This window comes from Phyllostomus hastatus, unplaced genomic scaffold, assembly GCF_019186645.2.
Source record: "Phyllostomus hastatus isolate PE091 unplaced genomic scaffold, TTU_PhHast_1.1 phas_contig_449, whole genome shotgun sequence".
Lineage (NCBI taxonomy): Eukaryota > Metazoa > Chordata > Mammalia > Chiroptera > Phyllostomidae > Phyllostomus > Phyllostomus hastatus.
In genome coordinates this window covers 1,751,084-1,771,133 of record NW_025333882.1, presented here as the reverse complement: position 1 = coordinate 1,771,133, position 20,050 = coordinate 1,751,084, and the positions used below count along the sequence as shown (strand labels likewise).

The following is a 20,050-nucleotide window of genomic DNA, read 5'->3' as shown; positions in this document are numbered from 1 at the left end:
TTTTCAAAAAGAATTTGAGAAACAGTAACATCCATCATGTAGTTTAAAGAGTCAAAAATAACATCTATGATGTGTAATTTTCTGGACTTTATTGAGAAAAGAAAAACTTATTGCCAAACATAAACCCTGAATATGTTCCAGAGTATAAAGAAACCATACATATTACAGAATTTATCTATGTGCTTGTTTCTTTTTATGTAATTTATATTATATGTAAATGAGTCAACTACAGTACTTATAAACCCCCTTATATTATATATTTGAAATCTATACTAAATAACCCATAAAATAGATATTCTTATACATACCTACTAATTAGATCATTTAGTTCATATCTTTCTCATCAGGATAGTTGTATTGAGCAGAGTGTTTCTTTCAAGATTCTTGTGTGAATGCTCTGAACTATCCTTTACTCTTACAATCTATGGGAGGGGAGAAGTATCCATGTAAGCATTGTGAGAGATGGGAAACTACCTTTTTGTCCAGATTATTTCCTTAATGGGGTGTCAGGAAAGAGAGAGAAGGGTCTGCTTAGTCAGTTTGATATCATTCTGTCACAGTTTTGTGATATTGAATAGTGAATCTCTGTTTTTACCTAAAGCAGATGAAATACAAGGCAGTTTTCAAGCCTTTTAGAGGCTCCACAGGGAGAATTATGCTCAATCTGAGTGAAGACATAAATCACAGGGTATATTTATTTTATTTGTTAGAGATCTTGACAATGTGTTAAGGAGCAGAAAAGTTGTGGGTGAAATGTTTGAACTTTAGTTCTCAAATTATCTTATCCATACAAGCTACCAAGTAGAGATTTTTTAATGACCTGTACTGCAAAAAAAAAAAAAATGCATATAGTTACCATTACTGTACTATACATTTTAAAATAGCTAAGATAGTAAATTTTAGGTATTTTGCCACAATAAAAATGAGAAAGATATGAAAAACTTTTTGCATATAAATCTAAAACTTTTTAAAAAGTTCTGTAAATTTTATCTGAAAAACAGATGGACTGAAAACTGAAATATTTTGAAAAAAAAAGGGAGGGACCAAGTCTAGGTACTGTCACTGTACCATCTCTGATATAGACATATTTGGCATAATATTTTTGCCATATAACTAATTAGATCTTAGGCAGTTTTGCAAGAAAAAAAGGATAAAATCAATAAAATTTAAGGAGAGATGTTAACATTTAAAAGACTTCATTGCAAAATACTTGATTATGTTTTAAATATGTGTAGATTTATAGTAATACTCTGCAAATAAGTGATTTTATTTTGAGGACTGTACCTCAGCACTTGTCTTTCTTCTGTGGAAAATGTGGGTCAACTCTGCCCTCAAGAAAGTCCTTGACTTCTCTTTCTGCACCCAATCTAGTATTGTTTCAAAATAAGAAACAAACTCTTGGGGCAATCATTGTCATCTGGGGAAAAAACAAACTATTTTAAGACCCTCACCACCACCATGTCAGTTCACCACTGTATAGCCCAGTATATGGGCTAGCTAAAATTTATATGCAGTATAAAAATGGGAGTAGCTGGGAAACCTTTGTCAACGCAAAAATGAAACTGAACTGACAACTAGCTTAAATACACTAAATTGGCCAAAGGCAGTTCACTGATTCGTCAATGGAGAAATGAAACAAAAACAACAATAACAAAACAAAACTTGTCAATCAGTTATCTTATCTTTTTTAAAGCAAAATTGCTTCATGGCCAATTAGTTATATGGCAAAATAATTTGCAGCAAAAGTATTTGAGGCAAATATGTCTAAGGCAAGGATGCCTACAACAAAAATACCAGACATGGTAGGAACATACCTATGAGATGATAAAATTAATATATACAAAAGTAAAAAAAAATAAATTGTTAAATACTGATAGAAAATAATAGCTCAAAATGTTTTAACAATCTTGGAACATCTCACTATACAATTAAATCTATAGATTAGAGTGAGCATTCTAAATTGGAGGGAAGAGAATGATTATTTTATAGTTTTTTTTGTATTTGCATGTGTTTGCACATGTGTGTGTTATGCAATTTACACATTACTTGTTAGGAAAGGGAAGTAAAGACAACTTAAATATGAACTAAAGCATGTGTAAATTACATTCTAGGAAAATATGTCTTATAGATTGTTAAGCACGTATGCAGATGAAATTTAAGCTGATTTTAAATAACAAAATTAAATGCACATGCTATAAAGTTAGACACAAAATTAAATTTCTGTGTTATATAATATGAACTCATCAATATTAAAAGATATAGAAAATAGACTGAAATAAAAAACCTCCAAATGATAACAGTGATGTGTCTAGAATACTGGATATGGTTGTTACTTTTTTAAATGTCTACCTCTACCTTTTGTTTTGTTCCAGTTTTTAATAAAAAAAATAGTAATTATGTAATTCAAATGTGTTTACTGAGGAAAAATGCAAGAGTTTTATAAAGATAACAAGTTAATTATCACTGTATCTATTGCTATAATTGAATAAGAGATTTCTGGAAATATAAATGTGACATAGAGAATGAGTCACTTCATTAAGCAACCTTTAGTTATTTTGGACAATCAAGGAGCAATGTAAAACTACTGAATTCTGAGCACAGAGAATTATTCTGGAAGGGAAATGGAGGGGTAGCAGTGAAAAATTACCTCACCTGGGCAGCTTTGCCAGTGAACTGATGGAAAAGGTATGCTACTGAAAATGCTTCTTGTGTTACTTTTGTAACTATGGAATCAAGACATCATAGGTAAAGCTGTACATTATATTAATGGATCTATAGGTGTCTACTTTTACAATGTTACTTCAACCTACTACCTTATCAATCAATAACATATATATTTGAAAATCTGGGTAAGAAAAAGAAATAGAAATAAAAAGAATACAGTTATTTCAATCATGTAATGAAACATTATGTCTATTTCTAAATAGTATATGTTTTTTCTCAATAAATTATTTATGTAGAATATATCTAAATATATCTATATCTATCTATCTATATCTATATCTATATCTATATCTATATCTATATATATATATGGAAAAGATTCTGTAGATCAACTTTCATTATCCATTGTCTCTTACTTAATTTTTAAAAGATAAAACTTTATAGTTTATATTAAAGCACCAATGCAAGGTAATATGCAAAAACCTAACAGCAAACAGCAGTGCATGTGATGTATTAGGTATATAGAGACAAATATATGTGAAGACAAACACAGATAAGCACCCCACACCACCCCTGCTCCACCAGAGAATGCATGCTGAGACTTTCCATTGGTGGTGGGATTTGGAAGGACAACCCACTAGTATTGCAATGACCATTCAGCTTTTTAAATGTGAGAGCTGAGGTGTTTTATTCTTGAGTTTACTTTTTTTAATTTGCCTTGTTATTTATCACTAGTTACTGCTGAGGAGGCAAAGCATCCTTGATTGTGAGTGTTTGGCTTTCTTATGCAAACAGCATCTGAATTGAAATAGTTAATTTGGTAGATGCGTTGCTTTTATATCCATGCATGCGTATCATATATAAATATGTATGTACAACATATATATAGGTCTGCATATATGTACATATATGTACATATTTACACATATGTGTGTTCAAACTTTGTTCTTAGACTTAATATGAATTATCTTTTTGAAACTTTACAATAACCTGTGGTGGATATTATTATCTATACAGTTAACTTGAGAAAACTAAGTTACAAAGAAGTTACATTACCTTCTCCAAAGTACTACAGCTTTTTAATGGAAGACTCAGGATTGAAATTCAGATAGTATGACTCAAAAGTTCAACCTTTTATTTCAGGCTCTACAGCACAGAATGAGGAAAACAAAAGTAACAAGATTAACTCCTAGATTTTTGGTGTGTGCTACTTCAGAATTATGGTACTGTTATTTGTCAAATGATAGAATGAATGAGTTTAGACTGGGAGATATAAAGGAGATTATTTCTATTCAGATTGGTGCAAAAGTATTGTAAAATTTCTGGTATACTTATGACATGAGGGCCTGAAATATAGGAAACAGTGTTTCAAGACACCAGTAGGAAGTGTAGAAACTAGAGCAATATTGCATTGTAGAGGGCAGGGAGAATACATCAAATTAAAAGGTTGCTACACAGTGAAGGACACCATCAATAAAACAAAAACAGCCTATCGAATGGGAGAAGATATTTGCAAATGATATACCCGATGAGGGGTTAATGTCCAAAATATGTAAGGGACATAGTCAAGAAGCATAATGCAATGTGTGTGTGCATAAATGTGTGTATCTTCCCACTCAGTGCAAACTTAGTTGACCCCACTCTATTCTCCAGCCTTTTCTTTGTGAAGAATCCTAGACCTTTACTGTGTCAAAAAAAGTCCTTTCCCATACAAACCTTCTTTCTTCTATAGCCTCATTTCTCTAATTTGTGGCTAACAATCGAGCTCCAATTTTATTTGATCTCACATGAGTGACAAACACCATTAGTGCCATAATATTTCTCTAGGAAGCCTTTCCTGACTTCAAAGACCAAGTCAGATTCAAATTCATTATACTCTCATCACTCTGCACACATCTGATGCCCCATTGGCTGAGAAACAAGAGAGGAGGGTATGTCCTACCTACCAGTTTATCCCCACCACATAGCACAGCACCTGTGCATGATACACATTCAATAAACATTTTACTGAATAATAAAATCAGAGAATAAATTATTATTGTTAAATATTCTGTTACTTTTCTGTATTCAAGAGATATGAGTTCAGAACAACATAAAATACCTAGGGATAAATTTAATGAAAGAGTTGAAAGAGCTCTATTCTGAAAACTGTAAGACATTGAAGAAATAAATTGAAGAGGATACAAGTAAATAAAAGAATATACCAAAGGGGGTGGGATCAAGGGTGGGAGGTGGGGATGGGTGAGGTGGGGTGGAGTGGTGAGGAAAAGTACTTGAACAATAAAAAATAGAAGTGAAGAAAGAATATACCATTCTTAAGAACTGTGAAGATTAATATTGTTAAAATGTCTTTACCAGTTAAAGCAATATACAGATTCAATGAATCCCTATTAGTTACCTGTCAATAGGATTCTTCTCAGACCAGAACTACTAATCCTAACATTTGTACAGAACTACAAAAAAACAAAAACAAAAACAAAAACAAAACCAAAGAAACCTTGAGAGAGAACAAAGTGGGAGAAGTCACACACTCTGATTTCAAATTCTGCTACAAAGTTACAGTATATTAAACAGTTTGATACTGGCATAAAAACATATATATATATATATAGATAGATAGATAGATAGATAGATAGATATAGATATAGATATAGATATAGATAGATATAGATAGATTAATGGAATAGAATAGACAGCCCAGAAATAAATCCTTGATAATGTGGTCAATAATCTATGATGAAGGAAGTGACGATATACAGTGGGGTAGAGACAGTCTCTGCAAACAGTGCTGTTGGAAAAATAGGAAAGATACATGTAAAAAATGAATTTGGGACCTTTTTTATACTACATACAAAATAAATGCAAATTAGATTAAAGACTTAAATGCAAGACCTGAAACCATAAAACTTCTAGAAGAAAACAGGCAGTAAACTTTTTGACATCAGTTTTAGCAATACATTTTTGGTTACGTATCTCCTTGGGTAAGGGCAACAAAAGCCCCCAAAAGGGTGGGGGAAAAATACATCAAATTAAAAGGTTTCTACATAGGGAAGGAAACCATCAACAAAACCAAAAAGCCTATTGAATAGGAGAGGATATTTGCAAATGATACATCCGAAAAGGGGTTAATATCCAAAATATGTAATGGATTCATAAAGCTTAACACACACACACACACACACACACACACACACACACACACACACACACACACAAAAAGCAATCAATGTTAAGAATGAGCAGAGGACCATTTTAGACATTTCTCCAAAGAAGACATACAAATACCGAACACATTATGAAAAGATGCTCAACATCACTAATTATCAGGGAAATGTAAATCAAAACCACAAAGAGATACTGCCTCACACCTGTTGGAGAGGCTAACATCAAAAATCTAAAAGAAATGCTGTAGAGAATGTAGAGAAAGGGGAACCTTTGTACACTGTTGCTGGGATTGTCAATTGGTGCAGCCACTATGGAAAAGAGTAGGAAGATTCTTTAAAAAACAAACAAAAACAAAACAGAACAACAACAACAACAAAAACAAAGCTGCTACATGACCCAGCAATATCGCTTTTGAGCACTTATCTGAAGAAAATGAAAACACACTTCAAAAATATATATACACCCTTATGTTCATTGCAGCATTCTTTTGGTTTTTTTAGTCTGCCAAGAAGTTTATTGCTATTTCTTTTTTGTTGCTGTTCAAGTACAGCTGTCTCCATTTTCACCCCACCACTGCAGCATTATTTTCAATGGCCAAGATATGAAAGTAACCTAGGCGTCTGTCAATAGATGCATGGATAAAGAAAATATGATGTAACTATGTGTATATCTCTATATATGTATAAATAACAATAAAAATATTTAACAATAAAAATAAAAACAATAAAAAATAAAAAAATGCTTGTCATTTGTGACAGCATGGATGCACCTAGAGAGTATTATGCTAAGTGAAATAAATTAGAGAAGACAAGTACTTTATGATTTCACTTATATTTCACTTTTATGTGGAATCAAAAAATACAAAACAGAAGCAAACAACAAAAATATAAACAGACACACAGATATACAGAATAAACCAGTAGTTGCCAAATGGGAGGGAAAAGGGTGGATGAGTAAAAAGGGGGGAAATATATATAGAGAGATTATAGCTAAAGAAGCAGCACATTAAAACCCGCTTAAAAAAAAAGAGTATGATTCCAGGAATCTGGGTTTGTATTCTGTCTTCCACACTTGAAATATATTACTTTGGATAAGCTACTTAGAGTTTTTTTGACTACATTCTCTGATCTGCAGATGAAGATGATAATATAACCCATCTCATGCACTTATTGAGAGGATTATATGAGTTAATGTAAGTGAAGCGATTTGCAAGAATTCCTAACACAGAGTAAGTCAAATGTGGCTACAATCTTTGCACTAAATGTTAGACAAAAAGATAACTGTCTAATTCAGCTCATAAATAAGTTTTTCATAATGCCAGTTATATTTACATATGTTTGTTCATGTGCATAAAACTGGCATTCAAAAGTGTTGTTGAATAAATTAAAACTTAAGGTAATGTATTTGTACATTGTTTTCAAGGTTATTCCAAATGAGTCTGAAAAACATTTCCCCCGAAACAATTGGATGTATACATTTTAGCATTTTCTAAAAACTGCATTTCTTCATTGTGAAAAATAGTACAGAACAATTTGCAAAACTTATAAAAGTGCAATAATTTTCTATGTAAAGTTGTCACCAAATTAGATCAGTAGAAATGTGCCAGTCTGCCTTGGTAGTGAGTGCTGGAAAAAGAAAGTTTATTTCATTTTATTTTAATTTTTTAAAACATATTTGATTGATTATGTTATTACAGTTGTCCCATTTCCCCCTCTTTATTCCCCTCCACTTTATACACCCCCTCCCACCTGCATTCCCCTCCTTCCCTTAGTTCATGTCCATGAGTCATGCATATAAATTCTTTGGCTTCTCCATTTCCTATACTATATTTAACCTCCCCCTGTCTCTTTTATACCTACCATTTACACTATTTATTCCCTGTACCTTTTCCCACATTCCCCACCCCTCCTCACAGATAATCCTCTATGTGATCTCCATTTCTGTAATTCTGTTCCTGGTTCCTAGTTGTTATCTTAGTTTGTTTTTGTTTTCTTTTTAGGTTAGGTTGTTGATAGTTGTGAGATTGTTGTCATTTTACTGTTCATATTTTTGATCATCTTCTTTTTCTTAGATAAGTTCCTTTAACATTTCATATAATAAAGGTTTGGTGATGATGAACTCTTTTAACTTGACCTTACCTGGGAAGCACTTTATCTACACTACCATTCTAAATGAAAGCTTTGCTGGATAGAATAATCTTGGATGTAGGCCTTTGCCTTTCATGACTTGTAATACTTCTTTCCAGCCCCTTCTTGCCTGTAAGGTTACTTTTGAGAAATCAGGTGATAGCCTTATGGGAACTCTTTTGTAGGTAACTGTCTCCTTTTCTCTTGCTGCTTTTAAGATTCTCTCCTTATCTTTAATCTTGGGTAATGTGATTATGATGTGCCTTGGTGTGTGCTTCCTTGGGTTCAACTTCTTTGGGACTCTCTGGGTTTCCTGGACTTCCTGAAGTCTTTTTTTTTTTCACCAAATTAGGGAAATTTTCTTTCATTATTTTTTCAAATAAGTTTTCAATTTCTTGCTCTTCCTCTTCTCCTTCTGACATGCCTATGATTTTGATGTTGGAAATTTAAAGTTGTCCTGAAGGTTCCTAATCCTTTCCTCATTTTTTTTTTTTGAATTCTTGTTTCTTCATTCTGTTCTGGCTGAATGTTTATTTCTTCATTCTGGTCCAAGCCATTGATTTGAATCCTGGTTTCCTTCCTGTCACTGTTGATTCCCTGAGCATTTTTGTTTATTTCAGTTTTCATAACCTTCACTTTTTCCTTTATTTTGTGACCATACTCAATCATTTCTGTGAACATCCCAATTACCAGTGCTTTGAACTCTGAATCTGAAAGGTTGTCTATTTCTTCTTTGCTTAGTTTTTTTTTCCTAGAGCTTTAATCTGTTCTCTCATTTGGGTCATTTTTTTTTTTTGTCTAAGTGTGCCTGTTACATAGTAGGGTTATAGCCTTAGGTGTTTGCGTGGGTGAGGCAACACACTTCTCTAAGTTGTAGTGCTATTTGTGGGGAGGGATCCAAGAAGTAAGAATGTGGCTTGCTCAGCTCTGGGCTGGTTTTTAGTCCCTTCCTCCACTACCTACAAGCAAATTGGGCCCTTTTGGTTCTGATTTCTGGGTAAGTGGTTTTGCATACATTCTAGGACCCCACTGGTCTCTCCAACAAACTCTCCTGTGAAGCTGAAAGTTTCTCCCACTGTTGCAACCCACACAAGTTTTTTCAGTCAGAGATTTTAGGACTTTATTTCACTGCAACTGGAATGCTGAGTTTCATGGTCTGTTTCTCTCCCCAGTTGTTCCTCCCAGTTTATTGGCACACAAATGTGGGACTGCTCAGTCTGCCTGATGCCACCTGGCCTGCCCTGGTCCTCCAGCCACCACCTTGCTGTGAGTGCTCTCAGCCTGGCTGCCCATCTCTGACCCTCCCACTGTTACAGAAAAGACAACAAAGACAGCCTGGGAGTTTACAAAGTGGAGTTTATTCACACAGAGGAGATAAATTCCAAATTCTGGGCACCCAGCTTAGGCTGGGGCTTCCTTATATGCTTGTTACACAGGCAGAAGGAGTAGGGGAAGGAGTGCAGCTGCTAAAAGTGGGGATTAGCGTAAGACTTTGAGATAATTGCTTATCTGGGAATGGCTGCTGTCTGAGAATGGCTGCTGTCCAGCTCCTATCTAAGAATGGCTACTGCTCAGTTATGTCTTGTCACAGTCCCCCCTTTTCGGCCCCTTTAGCATCACCATATTCCTGGCTATATGGCTGAGGTGCTGGGGAGGGTTGCAACTGCTGATACTGGTGTTGGTACCACTGGAGGGCTAACACTTTGGCGGCTGCCCTATGACTCACCATGTCCCCAGGTGTTGGACCAAGGTCTGGAGGATACAGGGTCCTATATGCCTGACACCTCTGGGTCTGGTATCCTATGGTCCTGGATATTACTCCAGTCTGGCATACCTTCCCTCCCCAAGTGCAGAGGGATTGCTGTGGCTGAACGCAACCCGATGGCATGTCAGTGGAGGAGCTGAAAGCTGACCCTGGGAAATAGTAAGAGACCACTCTATTGCTGAGCAAAATCTTATGCCCAAGGGTATTATATTTGCAGGTTGGGGCTGAGACAGGGGCTGCATTTGTCAAGCGAAGCATACAATAAACCCAAATGCAGAGACCAAACAAAGATAAACTATTCCTAAGGTAATCTGCTCCTTGGGATTCCATTCCGCAGGGGCCACAGTCACTAGTCCAATCCCCAACACTCCTGTGAAGGTGCCAATTAAAGTCAGGTACCCTGCAGAACAATGGTTAATTTCTTGGTGTCTTCTTTACTGTCTGGCATCCTCCGGAGCCTCAGCGTGGGTATTCTAGGTGCAGGCCTAGTCCTTGGGTTGTCAGGATCTGCTGCTGTTTTGGCCCAGCTGTAGTGGATCCAAGGGGTGATTCCTGCAACCTAGGCAATGCTAGTGGCAGCAAGTCCATCCAGGGCAGTCCAGTTTCCTGGTAGAATTTAGCTAAGGTTTCTTTAAGAGTCCGGTTCATCTGCTCTGCCTTCCCAGAACTCTGGGGTTGATAGGCAGTGTATAGTTTCCACTCGATGTTCAGAAGCTTGGCTGTTTCTTGGACAATTTGTGAGACATAGGCCGGCCCGTTGTCACTTCTAATGGTCAGAGGCAATCCATACCTTGGGATGACCTCTCTCAGGAGGGCTCAGGTGATTTCCTGCCTTTTCTCCATCTTGGTGAGGAAAGCCTTAACCCATCCAGAGAAGGTATACACGATCACCAGGGGGTATTTAAACCCTCCACTAGGCCTGACTTCAGTAAAGTCTATTTGCAGGTCTTCAAAGAGTTGTCTACCTGTGTGCTGTATCCCGGCCTTATCTCCAGGTGCCCGGCAGCGTTGTTCCAAGTGCACGTTATGCATTGTGCTGAGGCAGAAGCACAAAGTGCTGCCAGGTTGGGGAAATAGAAATACCTGTTTAGCAGATTTTCTAGGGAGGTCTTGCCCATGTGGGTGAGGGCATGGCACGGTCTTACTAGATTGCTAGCTTGTCCTTGCGGTATATATATATTATCCCGTCTGGCAGTCTTCACTATTCCGCAGTCATCCACTACTGCGTACCTGCTGACTCTTCTGCCCTCAAACATATAGATGCTCCCACCCATGTAGTAGGTGACATCAGGTTGGGCCAGGGGCTGGCCCTGGAGGTCTGGCCGGCTGGCGTGGACCTCTTCAGTTACTTCAAGACAGTCATGGTCCAGCTTTCCAAGGTCTGCCAGTAAATAGGTGGCTGGATTAACTTGTTTCATGGTCTTAACATGAGACCCTGGGTTTCCTTGGAGGATGCCCTGGTACTGAGTCAGTCTAGGGTTCAACAGCCACTTATGCCCCTACCCAACAAGGAGGCTCTTCACTGCGTGTGGTATGTTAAGACTGACTTCTTGGCCTAGAGTTAACTTGTCTGCCTCTTGCAAGAGGGTTACGGAAGCAGCAACTGCCCTCAGACAAGGTGGCCAGCCGGTGGCGACATGGTCCAGTTGCTTAGACAGGTAAGCCACTGGGTATTGCCATGGTCCGACAGACTGAGTCAGGACCCAAGGGCTACCTTGTCTCTCTTGTGGGTATACAGATCAAAAGGCCACCCCGGCTCTGACAGTCCAAGGGCAGGAACATCACTGAGGCACCCCTTGATATCTTGGAAGGCTTTCTCTTCATTTTCTCCCCATTCTAGGGGCTTAATGTCTGGACCCTTCAAAGCCTGGTAGAAGGGGCCGAGTTCCACAGCAGCAGGGTGCAGGCTGGCTTTTTCTCAGGGGAACAAGCATTTTTCTCAGAAATCAGACAAGGTTCTGGAGGGTGTTGGCAACTCTGCCATTTTCCATCTGTGCCTCTGATCACACCGTGAGTACTTCTGACAAGCCAGCTTGCTGAGCGCTGAGTCGGGTGACGCAGCCAGAACCCCGAGGGAGCTCGCAGGCTGCTAGGGCAGGTGAACCCCACAGAGCACAGTGAAGGGCCATGACAGAGGACTGCAGGGATGGCTGTGGGGGCCCTTCAGATACACAGCGTGCGCCCTCTGCAACTCGACATGAAGAGTAGGAGTGTGTTCAGGATGTGCTTCTTGTGTTCCTTCCTTAATTCAGCCAGGCACTTCAGCAGCATGTGCGTTCCCTCCCAGCACCGTTCCTGGGATGGGGTCGCCAGGAAGAGGTCGTCCATGTACTGCGGAATCGTCAGGTCTGGCTCCCCCTTGGTGAGGGGCTTTAGGTCTCTTGCTAGGGCTTCCCCAAATAAGGTTGGTGAGTTCTTAAACCGCTGGGGCAGTCTAGTCCAGGTCAACTGAGTCTTGACTGCAGTGTGAAGATTTTTCTATTCGAAGGCAAAAATGGGTTGGCTGGAAGGTGCCATAGGAATGCAGAAAAAGGCATCCTTCAGATCAAGGCAGGTAAACCACGTTGCTGTTGGGGGAAGCTGGCTCAGGAGGGTGTATGGGTTTGGGACGACCAGGTGGAGGATGACGGCTGATTCGTTGACGGCCCGCAGATCGTGGACGGGCCGGTACCTGCTCCCGTCCAGCTGCCATCATGGGTCTGGGCAGGTGTGACCCCATGTCATGGAGCCAATCTTCTCCGAGCTCCCACACAGGCGCTGTAACTCGGGGGACCTGCCTCTCAGTCACATCTTGGGCAGGGGAAGTCTCTTTCCATCTCCCTGGCCCAGAGCATGGCCGCAGCTATTCAGCATATCTAAATGACCATCTGAAAGCTATAGGTATGTCAAATGACTATGCCATGGATTAGCTGTAAAGCTGTTGCTATACAAAACAGCCCAGCATGTTCTTGCTCCATGTGTCCCTTCCTCCAACTCACACCTGTGGGGGAAGGGGTGAAGACATCTTAAAATCTCCTGGATGCCTTGAGTTCTGGACCCCATTTAAATGTCCATTTGGGGTCCCCCCTCTTGGCTGCACCGTGTAACAATCTCTCATTTCAGATATACAGCCATTTTAAATTCTTTCAAAGGACAATGGGTGAAGGTCTCATCTTCTTTTTTTTTAAAGATTTTATTTATTTATTTTTAGAGAGGGAAGGGAGGGAGAAGGAGAGAGAGAAACATCAATGTGCGGTTGCTGGGGGCCATGACCTGCAACCCAGGAATGTGCCCTGACTGGGAATCGAACCTGCGATGCTTTGGTTTGCAGCCCAAGCTCAATCCACTGAGCTACACAAGCCAGGGCCAGCCTCATCTTCTTGTAACTACTTCTGGCTGGACATGGACGTCATCCTACCTACCCATGGGTCAGGGGTGCCCTGAAGGAGCGAGGGGTCAGCATGGAGGGAGTTCTTCCTGTAAGAGGAAGAACCTTACAGGATCCTGGTCAGTTGGCTGTCACCAGAGAGTCTCAGGCTTGGTGTCCAAAGACTGGCATTGCTGGACCATTGGTATCCTGGTCATATTCTGGAAATGACAGATTTTGAAAGAGTTGGAAGGCACAATTAAATCATAGCTGCTAAATGACAAAGGCAGGAACTTAAGTAAAGAATGGCTTCTCTGGAGGAAGGTGTACAAGGCATGCTACAGCTATCCAAATCTCGTGGCCCATTATACTCCACTTGGGCTGAGGGGAATATATTAGGATTTCCCTCCTTTCAGATATTTGAACCCTTCCTGTCCAAGCCATCAAGACAGAAAAGGGAAAATCAGTTTTAAAGTGAAGCCCACAGATCGCCCGAACTGCTCACCAACCCAACCACTTAGCTCAGCCAAACCGTTGAGTTTCAGGGGGTGATGATAAAAAATGGGCTCCTTAAGTAAGGCCTATATTGCAAAAAATCACTCAGGTAATGAAGTCATAGGTATACGTCCTATGAAAACAGAAGAGCACACAGGTTAATTCACACAATAGCCCCCAAACCAGTCTCTGTGCCTGTGGGACTGTCTTTTCGGAAGACGTTCAGTTTCAAGGTCCTTCCTGCAATGACATTTAGCAATGGCAATTTGACAGGTCCTCCATACCTGTAAACTGTACATCTTTGATGATATTACAAAACCAGTTTCAACTTTCAAATGAAAAGACACTTTCGAGACAGTTAGCTGCATCATTCTGATGTCCATTACTGAGCATTGTGATTTTCCTTGAACCACAATTTTTCTCCTTCAGATCACCCTCACTGTTATTAAAGGGACTACTTTGAGTTCTGCTTTTCATTTTGACTGTTCGTTTGCATAAATACACCAAGAGCAGCCTGGATCACTTATGATCTTTAAGTCTGCTTTGCTGGAACTCACACAGGGAACCTTTAGATTGACTTCGCAGTCCGCCCCTTGGGGCACAGAAGCAGAGTCACACATCCGCCATCTGGCTTTGCCTGTACCAGTTGTTTCACTCAGATCCTTGAGACTTCCATTGTGCCCACAGGTTCCTTTTTGGCCATCTTTCATGAAAGCAACCTTCGTTCCTTCCCTGGAAAGACTGCCATGAACTGCACAAACAACCCAAGTACCAGGCTTTTCTCATGGGTTTACACTAGCTTCACAAGTCAATCCCAGTTCCTCAGGGCTTTCTGGTGACGACCAGAACCCATACATGCCTCCTTCAGACGTGACATTCCAGTCAAAGTTTTGGTTAACAAAACCACTATTAGCAACTGGTCTTATTGCTTTTATGCAAAGAAACCTTATGTCTTCACTCACTCCTTCAGAATGCCAGATTCTGGAGGGATCAGGTAGAGAGAAAAATACAAAGCATGAAGGAAAATCCTTTCCCTCCTGATATCCACTGGGCTTCTCAAAACTTTCACTTCCAGACATTCTGCAACACTCACAAACCCTCTATTCTTTCTTTCATACAGCTTCTGACATCTACCACGATTGCATCTCCATGCCTTATACCTTCTATTATTAACTAATATCACATAATTCCTTCCTGAAACTTTTACTTTTCCATTTATCTTTGCAGTTTCCCACAGACCTTCTTCATTTATATATATTATATTTTTAAAATTTACTTTCCTACTGAGTGTAAAGTTTCAACCTTCCCTGGAACCCTCATTCCTTTTTAGAGCAGACACAGAGCAAAATCCAAAACACAGAGTTCCAGAACAATACACAGGCAGGGGCATCCTCTTGCACCAATTCATTCATCGGTGCCTCACAAAAACATGCTCCTTCAGGCCCAGCCTCTTGGCAGAGACATGCTGCTTTGCCTCTGGCTGAAGCACTCAGCCCCAAATGACCCTTCCTGGATCCCGAGTGGCAAAGGCATTCTCCCCGACCAGTTACAGGTGACCTTTCTTAGGTCTTACAGGTGACCTTAAACAGGTCTTCCAGTACAGAGGGTTTCTGATCAGAAACAACACCAATGTTAGAAATTTACTCTTTTCCCACAAAACCAGAAAACGAATAGTTGAGGTTTCCTTTACTCCAGGTTTAAAAGTTTTACATTCTTTATACATAATTTTACTCATTCAGATTTAACTATCATTCTCTTTTAATCCTGGTTTCTTTCGTACTCTGAGAAGGACTATACTTAAACTCAGTATGTGACAGACGAAAGTCTCTGGCACTGCAGGTACCTTCCACTAAAATTCCCTAGATTTGCAGGGACATCCTGCAGCTTTCTGAAGCTCAGCCCCTGCAAACACCCTATATATCAGATGCTCACCCTTGGACCCCAGTTCATGTCCTTCAGAACCAGAGCAATTCCTATCAGAACCAGTTACACAGAGAACCTGACTGCCGCAGTGCCCACACAGCAGCAGCATACAGCCTATAATCTGGAAAGAACCCTTAGCCTGGCATCTTGCCCATTTCTAAGATGGAGGGGCTCTCACGTGACCCATCATCCAAGATGGCGACAACCATGCATGCTCCACCCTCCACGACGGGGGGGGGGTGGGGGGCACTCACGTGGCTCGTCCTCCATTTTACCCAAAATGGCTGTGTACCAACATGGCTTGCGGTCGGATCTCCAACATACATGCAATCTAGTACTGTGGCAGAACCCCCTGCCCCCTGCCATAGTGAATTCTCCTGATAGGCGCTGACAAACAAGGGAAGGATTCTCAGTTCTCCTGCCTGGCCTCTCCCCTCTCAGGGTACTTAGGTCCATCTTAGCTAAGGCTGCTCATGTAGAATTAGGGTTAAACTCCCAGCCGTTATGCTGTATGACAGACTGAGAAACCACAGGTTAGGGCTCAGTCATGCTCCATAGACTTCCACCCGTGGAGCAACAAACACAGTCATTCACACAAACACACTGAGTTTATTATGTTCCCACCTGCCCAAATTGTGGGAACCCTGCCTGGGCCTTCCGGCCTGAAGGGTGATCAGTCCCTCCTTCCACCACAAAGGGTGGGCCTGGTTTCAGGCTCCTGATCCCCAGGGCACTTACCAGATTGGCGCCTTCCCAGATTCCACCAGTTCGCACTCCACTGGCCCGGGTCAAAGAGCGGTCTGGGGGCCGAGCCTGCGGAGCCCGGGATGTTAAGGACCCGAAATCACCATGGCACGCACCTCCTTATCACCACTGGGCCCCACCAGGCGACCTGTGGCCACCTTCTCCAGGGGCAACAGCCCACTGGTGTGAGTTGTTTCCCTGTCAGGGAACCAAAATGTTACGGAAAAGACCACTCAGACAGCCTGGGAGTTTACAAAGTGGAGTTTATTCACTCATGAGGACTCAGAGGAGATAAATTCCAAATTCTGGGCACCCAGCTTAGGCTGGGGCTTCCTTACATGCTTGTTACACAGGCAGAAGGAGGAGGGGAAGGAGTTCAGCTACTAAAAGTGGAGACTAGCGTATAACCTTGAGGTAACTGCTTACCTGGGAATGGCTGCTGTCTGAGAATGACTGCTGTCAAGCTCCTACCTAAGAATGGCTACTGCTCAGCTATGTCCTATCACACTACCAGTCTGGATGAATGTTTCTTCTTTAGCTCCTTGGTTGCCTGACTTCCATACAGTTCGATTTTCTGTTAGTTCTGGTTATTTTTTGTTTTTAAATTTGTTGCTGTCCTTCTTTTAGTTGTGTGAGAAGGCACAGTATACCTACCTAAGCCTCTATCTTGGCCAGAACTAAGGAAAATTTATTTTAATATTTATGTAGAATTCAATCATGCCCCTCGGAGTCACATTCAAACTCAGATCACATGTGATTTGTCCAAGAGGTGGACATGTAATAAGGATGTAATTAAAAACAAAAGTTACAGGTATTAACGATAAATTTAACCCAGTCAGAAGATTAAAAAGAATAAGTTGCTTTAGGAATATGCCTAGATATTCCAACTTGTTGGGGTAAACTGATGTTACTTGAAGGGTAAATAAGTTCATGTAAGGAAGATAGGTTACAGCAGTTCAGGCAATCATACATTTTCCATCTATCAATCAAAACTGCAACTTTGGGACATTGGTGACTCAATGCTGCCTTCCACATAGTGAAAAAATATAAATAATTGAAGAGAACAAATTGATGATTGCAACAGGGGATTGAGATGCAGAGATGGGTGGAAAAGGGCAAGGGTATTAAGGAGTGTAAATTTCCAGTTATAAAATAAGTATCAGGGATGCAATGTAAACAGAGCGAATATAGTCAATAACATTGTAATAACTATGTACAGTGACAGATGGTTACTGAAGTTACTGTGATTACTTTGAAAGTATATAAATGTTGATTCACTATTTTGTTCATCTGAAACAATTATAATAGTGAATATTAACTATAATTAAAAATAAAATTTAAAATAGATATCAATTATACAAGCTTTAAAATGGAATATAATTGATATTTTCTGATTTTATCTTCAACACTTGTTTCTAACACATTCTGCACCTCTCACATTTTTTTGCAAGAAACAAAAAATTGAAAAGTACAAGTAATATAATGCAAACATAAAAATGACAACTTCAGGTGGAGTTTGAGAACAAGTTTGTTAATTGTGTGGTTTTATATCATATATATATAATATAAGATCAAGATATAATTCCTGGTTCTGACTTTCACATCCAGACCCTAGGGACCACTTACATACAGGTCCCCATCTTGTGGTATCCTTTGTATGCTATCCACATTGTGGCTGCTTGCTTCTTCAAGATTAGTGGGAGAATGTCTCTCATACAGTCTGTCCAAACATAGTTTTATAAAATTTAAAACAATCATGTGGGCAACATGCTATCGCCCTTGCCATGTCCTACTTATTAAAAGAAAGTAACAGATTCTGTCTACCCTAAAGAGAGGGGGATATAGAAGTTTGTGATTCACTGAGAATTATCTAAGGGTAAATTCACCTGAACAGTCACTCATCTTGTGGATTGCACTTGACTTTCTTTTATCAATCAAATGGGTAGTTCTCTCAACAAAAAGTAATGGACTACTAATATATAACATCATAAATTTTATTCTTTTTGTAATTATAGCTTTTTAAAAATTACAAAGTAAAATTATTAGTACTAATTTAATATGGAGTATTAAAATGATAAAGGCTCTTTGTATTAAACTTAGAAAATAAAATACAAAGAAAAACAACTAAAGAGCATTTGTAACCCTCATAAGCTCAGAAACATAATTGCTATGAATGAGTTAATTGAGAAATTTTAAAAGATACATTTTGGTAAATAATGCTGTCATTATTTTTAAATATACCACTTAAATTTCCTATTTAACAAAATATTTACTTGCTTAAATGATTTAAAAATTTCTAAATCACCATTTTAAGTTTAATCATTTAACTTTAAATGATTGAATTGAAGAATATTGTCCATGTGAAGTTTGTTCTTGATAATTTTAGTTTTTATGCTATAACATATACCGTATTTTTCAGACTATAAGATGCACCTTTTCCTCCAAATTTGGGAGAAAAATGGGGGTGCATCTAGCTGGAATGCAGCTTACTTGGCTTGTTGTGTGGGGGGAAGCTTTGGAGTGAGGTCACAGGAGTCAGGAGCAGGGTCACTGCTGCATTTTCCTCCCAAATTTGAAGAGAAGGGAAATGCATCTTTTAGTCCAAAAATACGGTAATCTACTTTTTAAAATTCTCCAACACTACTTGAAGATAAAGTTAATTTTAGTTTATAGGGTACAAAGATGGATACATCTGTCACAAATTGATCTCAATAATATTTGAAAACCCTTCCACTAAAGTTTGATGAAGGGATGCTAAGCTATTTCAAATATGAGAGTTTCTGTGACTTGTACACACTATTAAATGAAGGTAGACTTTTCTGTCTCACATATTGCTTTTTCTTCCTTAACTTGGCACTCAAGTTTCTATCTGTGTGCCTGACTTCTACTTATGTTTTATTGTTTTGTCACTCTCAATATTGCTTACTTATATCTCTTTTGATGGTATATAGTTTAAATTTGCTTTTGGATACTTTTAAGAATTTTCTACTTTTAATAATTCTCTTAGTGCATTGAAACTTCAGCGATATCTAGACCTTATTAGCTTTTAATTTTAATTTTGTTTTACTAATGTTTCCTTTAGTTTCTACATTATTGATTTTATTTTTCTAGTGATGTGCAGGGCATACATTTTGTTTTCATTGGTCAACAACTTTGTATTTCATGGGAGCATGTTTTAAGAAAAATTTCAGTAATGATCAATGTCAGTACTTAAATAATATAAATAATTATAAATATAACAAGAATTTAATAATTTATAGTAATACTAAAAGGGACATATCTAAGGGAAAAAAATGAAATTTTGGTATTAAAATACCTCTTAGTAACTTAATGAAACTTTATTTATTAATAAACTAGTTTTGATATGGGAAGATATTGACCCCCTGGGGTGTCATAGATTGTAAATAAATGTATAATGCTATATTTGAAAGATAAGTAAGTTAAAATCCTCAGAACTTTCAAAAGGTTGTTTATAAGTGAATGCTTTATGCTATATGTAAAGTCCATACTTTCAGTAGAATTTGATTCATTAACTGTATCACCTTTGAACACATCATACTTTGTATCATTTCAGGGCTATGTATTATTTCAGGGCTATTTTGTGTCCTTTCTCCTGCTGTGAGGCTTGTTCTCACCTTGATTTTAATAAGGTTTTCTTGTAAGATAACATATACTAGCCAAACCAATGAGGGTGGAAGATGTTCTTATAGTGTTCTATTAGAATAGCAACAACTTTCAAAGACAAACGTGAAAACACTATTGCTATTTAATTAGTTCATTAAAACTTCTTAGGAGTTGCTGAAAGCTTCTTTAATAATACTT

General features: G+C 38.8%; 1 protein-coding gene across 1 annotated transcript in view; it reads right to left on the bottom strand.

The window, feature by feature from the left end:
• Window positions 1-324: 324 nt before the first annotated feature.
• Window positions 325-20,050, bottom strand: part of PXDNL (peroxidasin like) — a 116,613-nt gene continuing 96,887 nt past the window's right edge. The window contains 1 exon segment of the mRNA XM_045845033.1: window positions 325-422. Coding sequence (XP_045700989.1) covers window positions 325-422 — 98 coding nt within the window.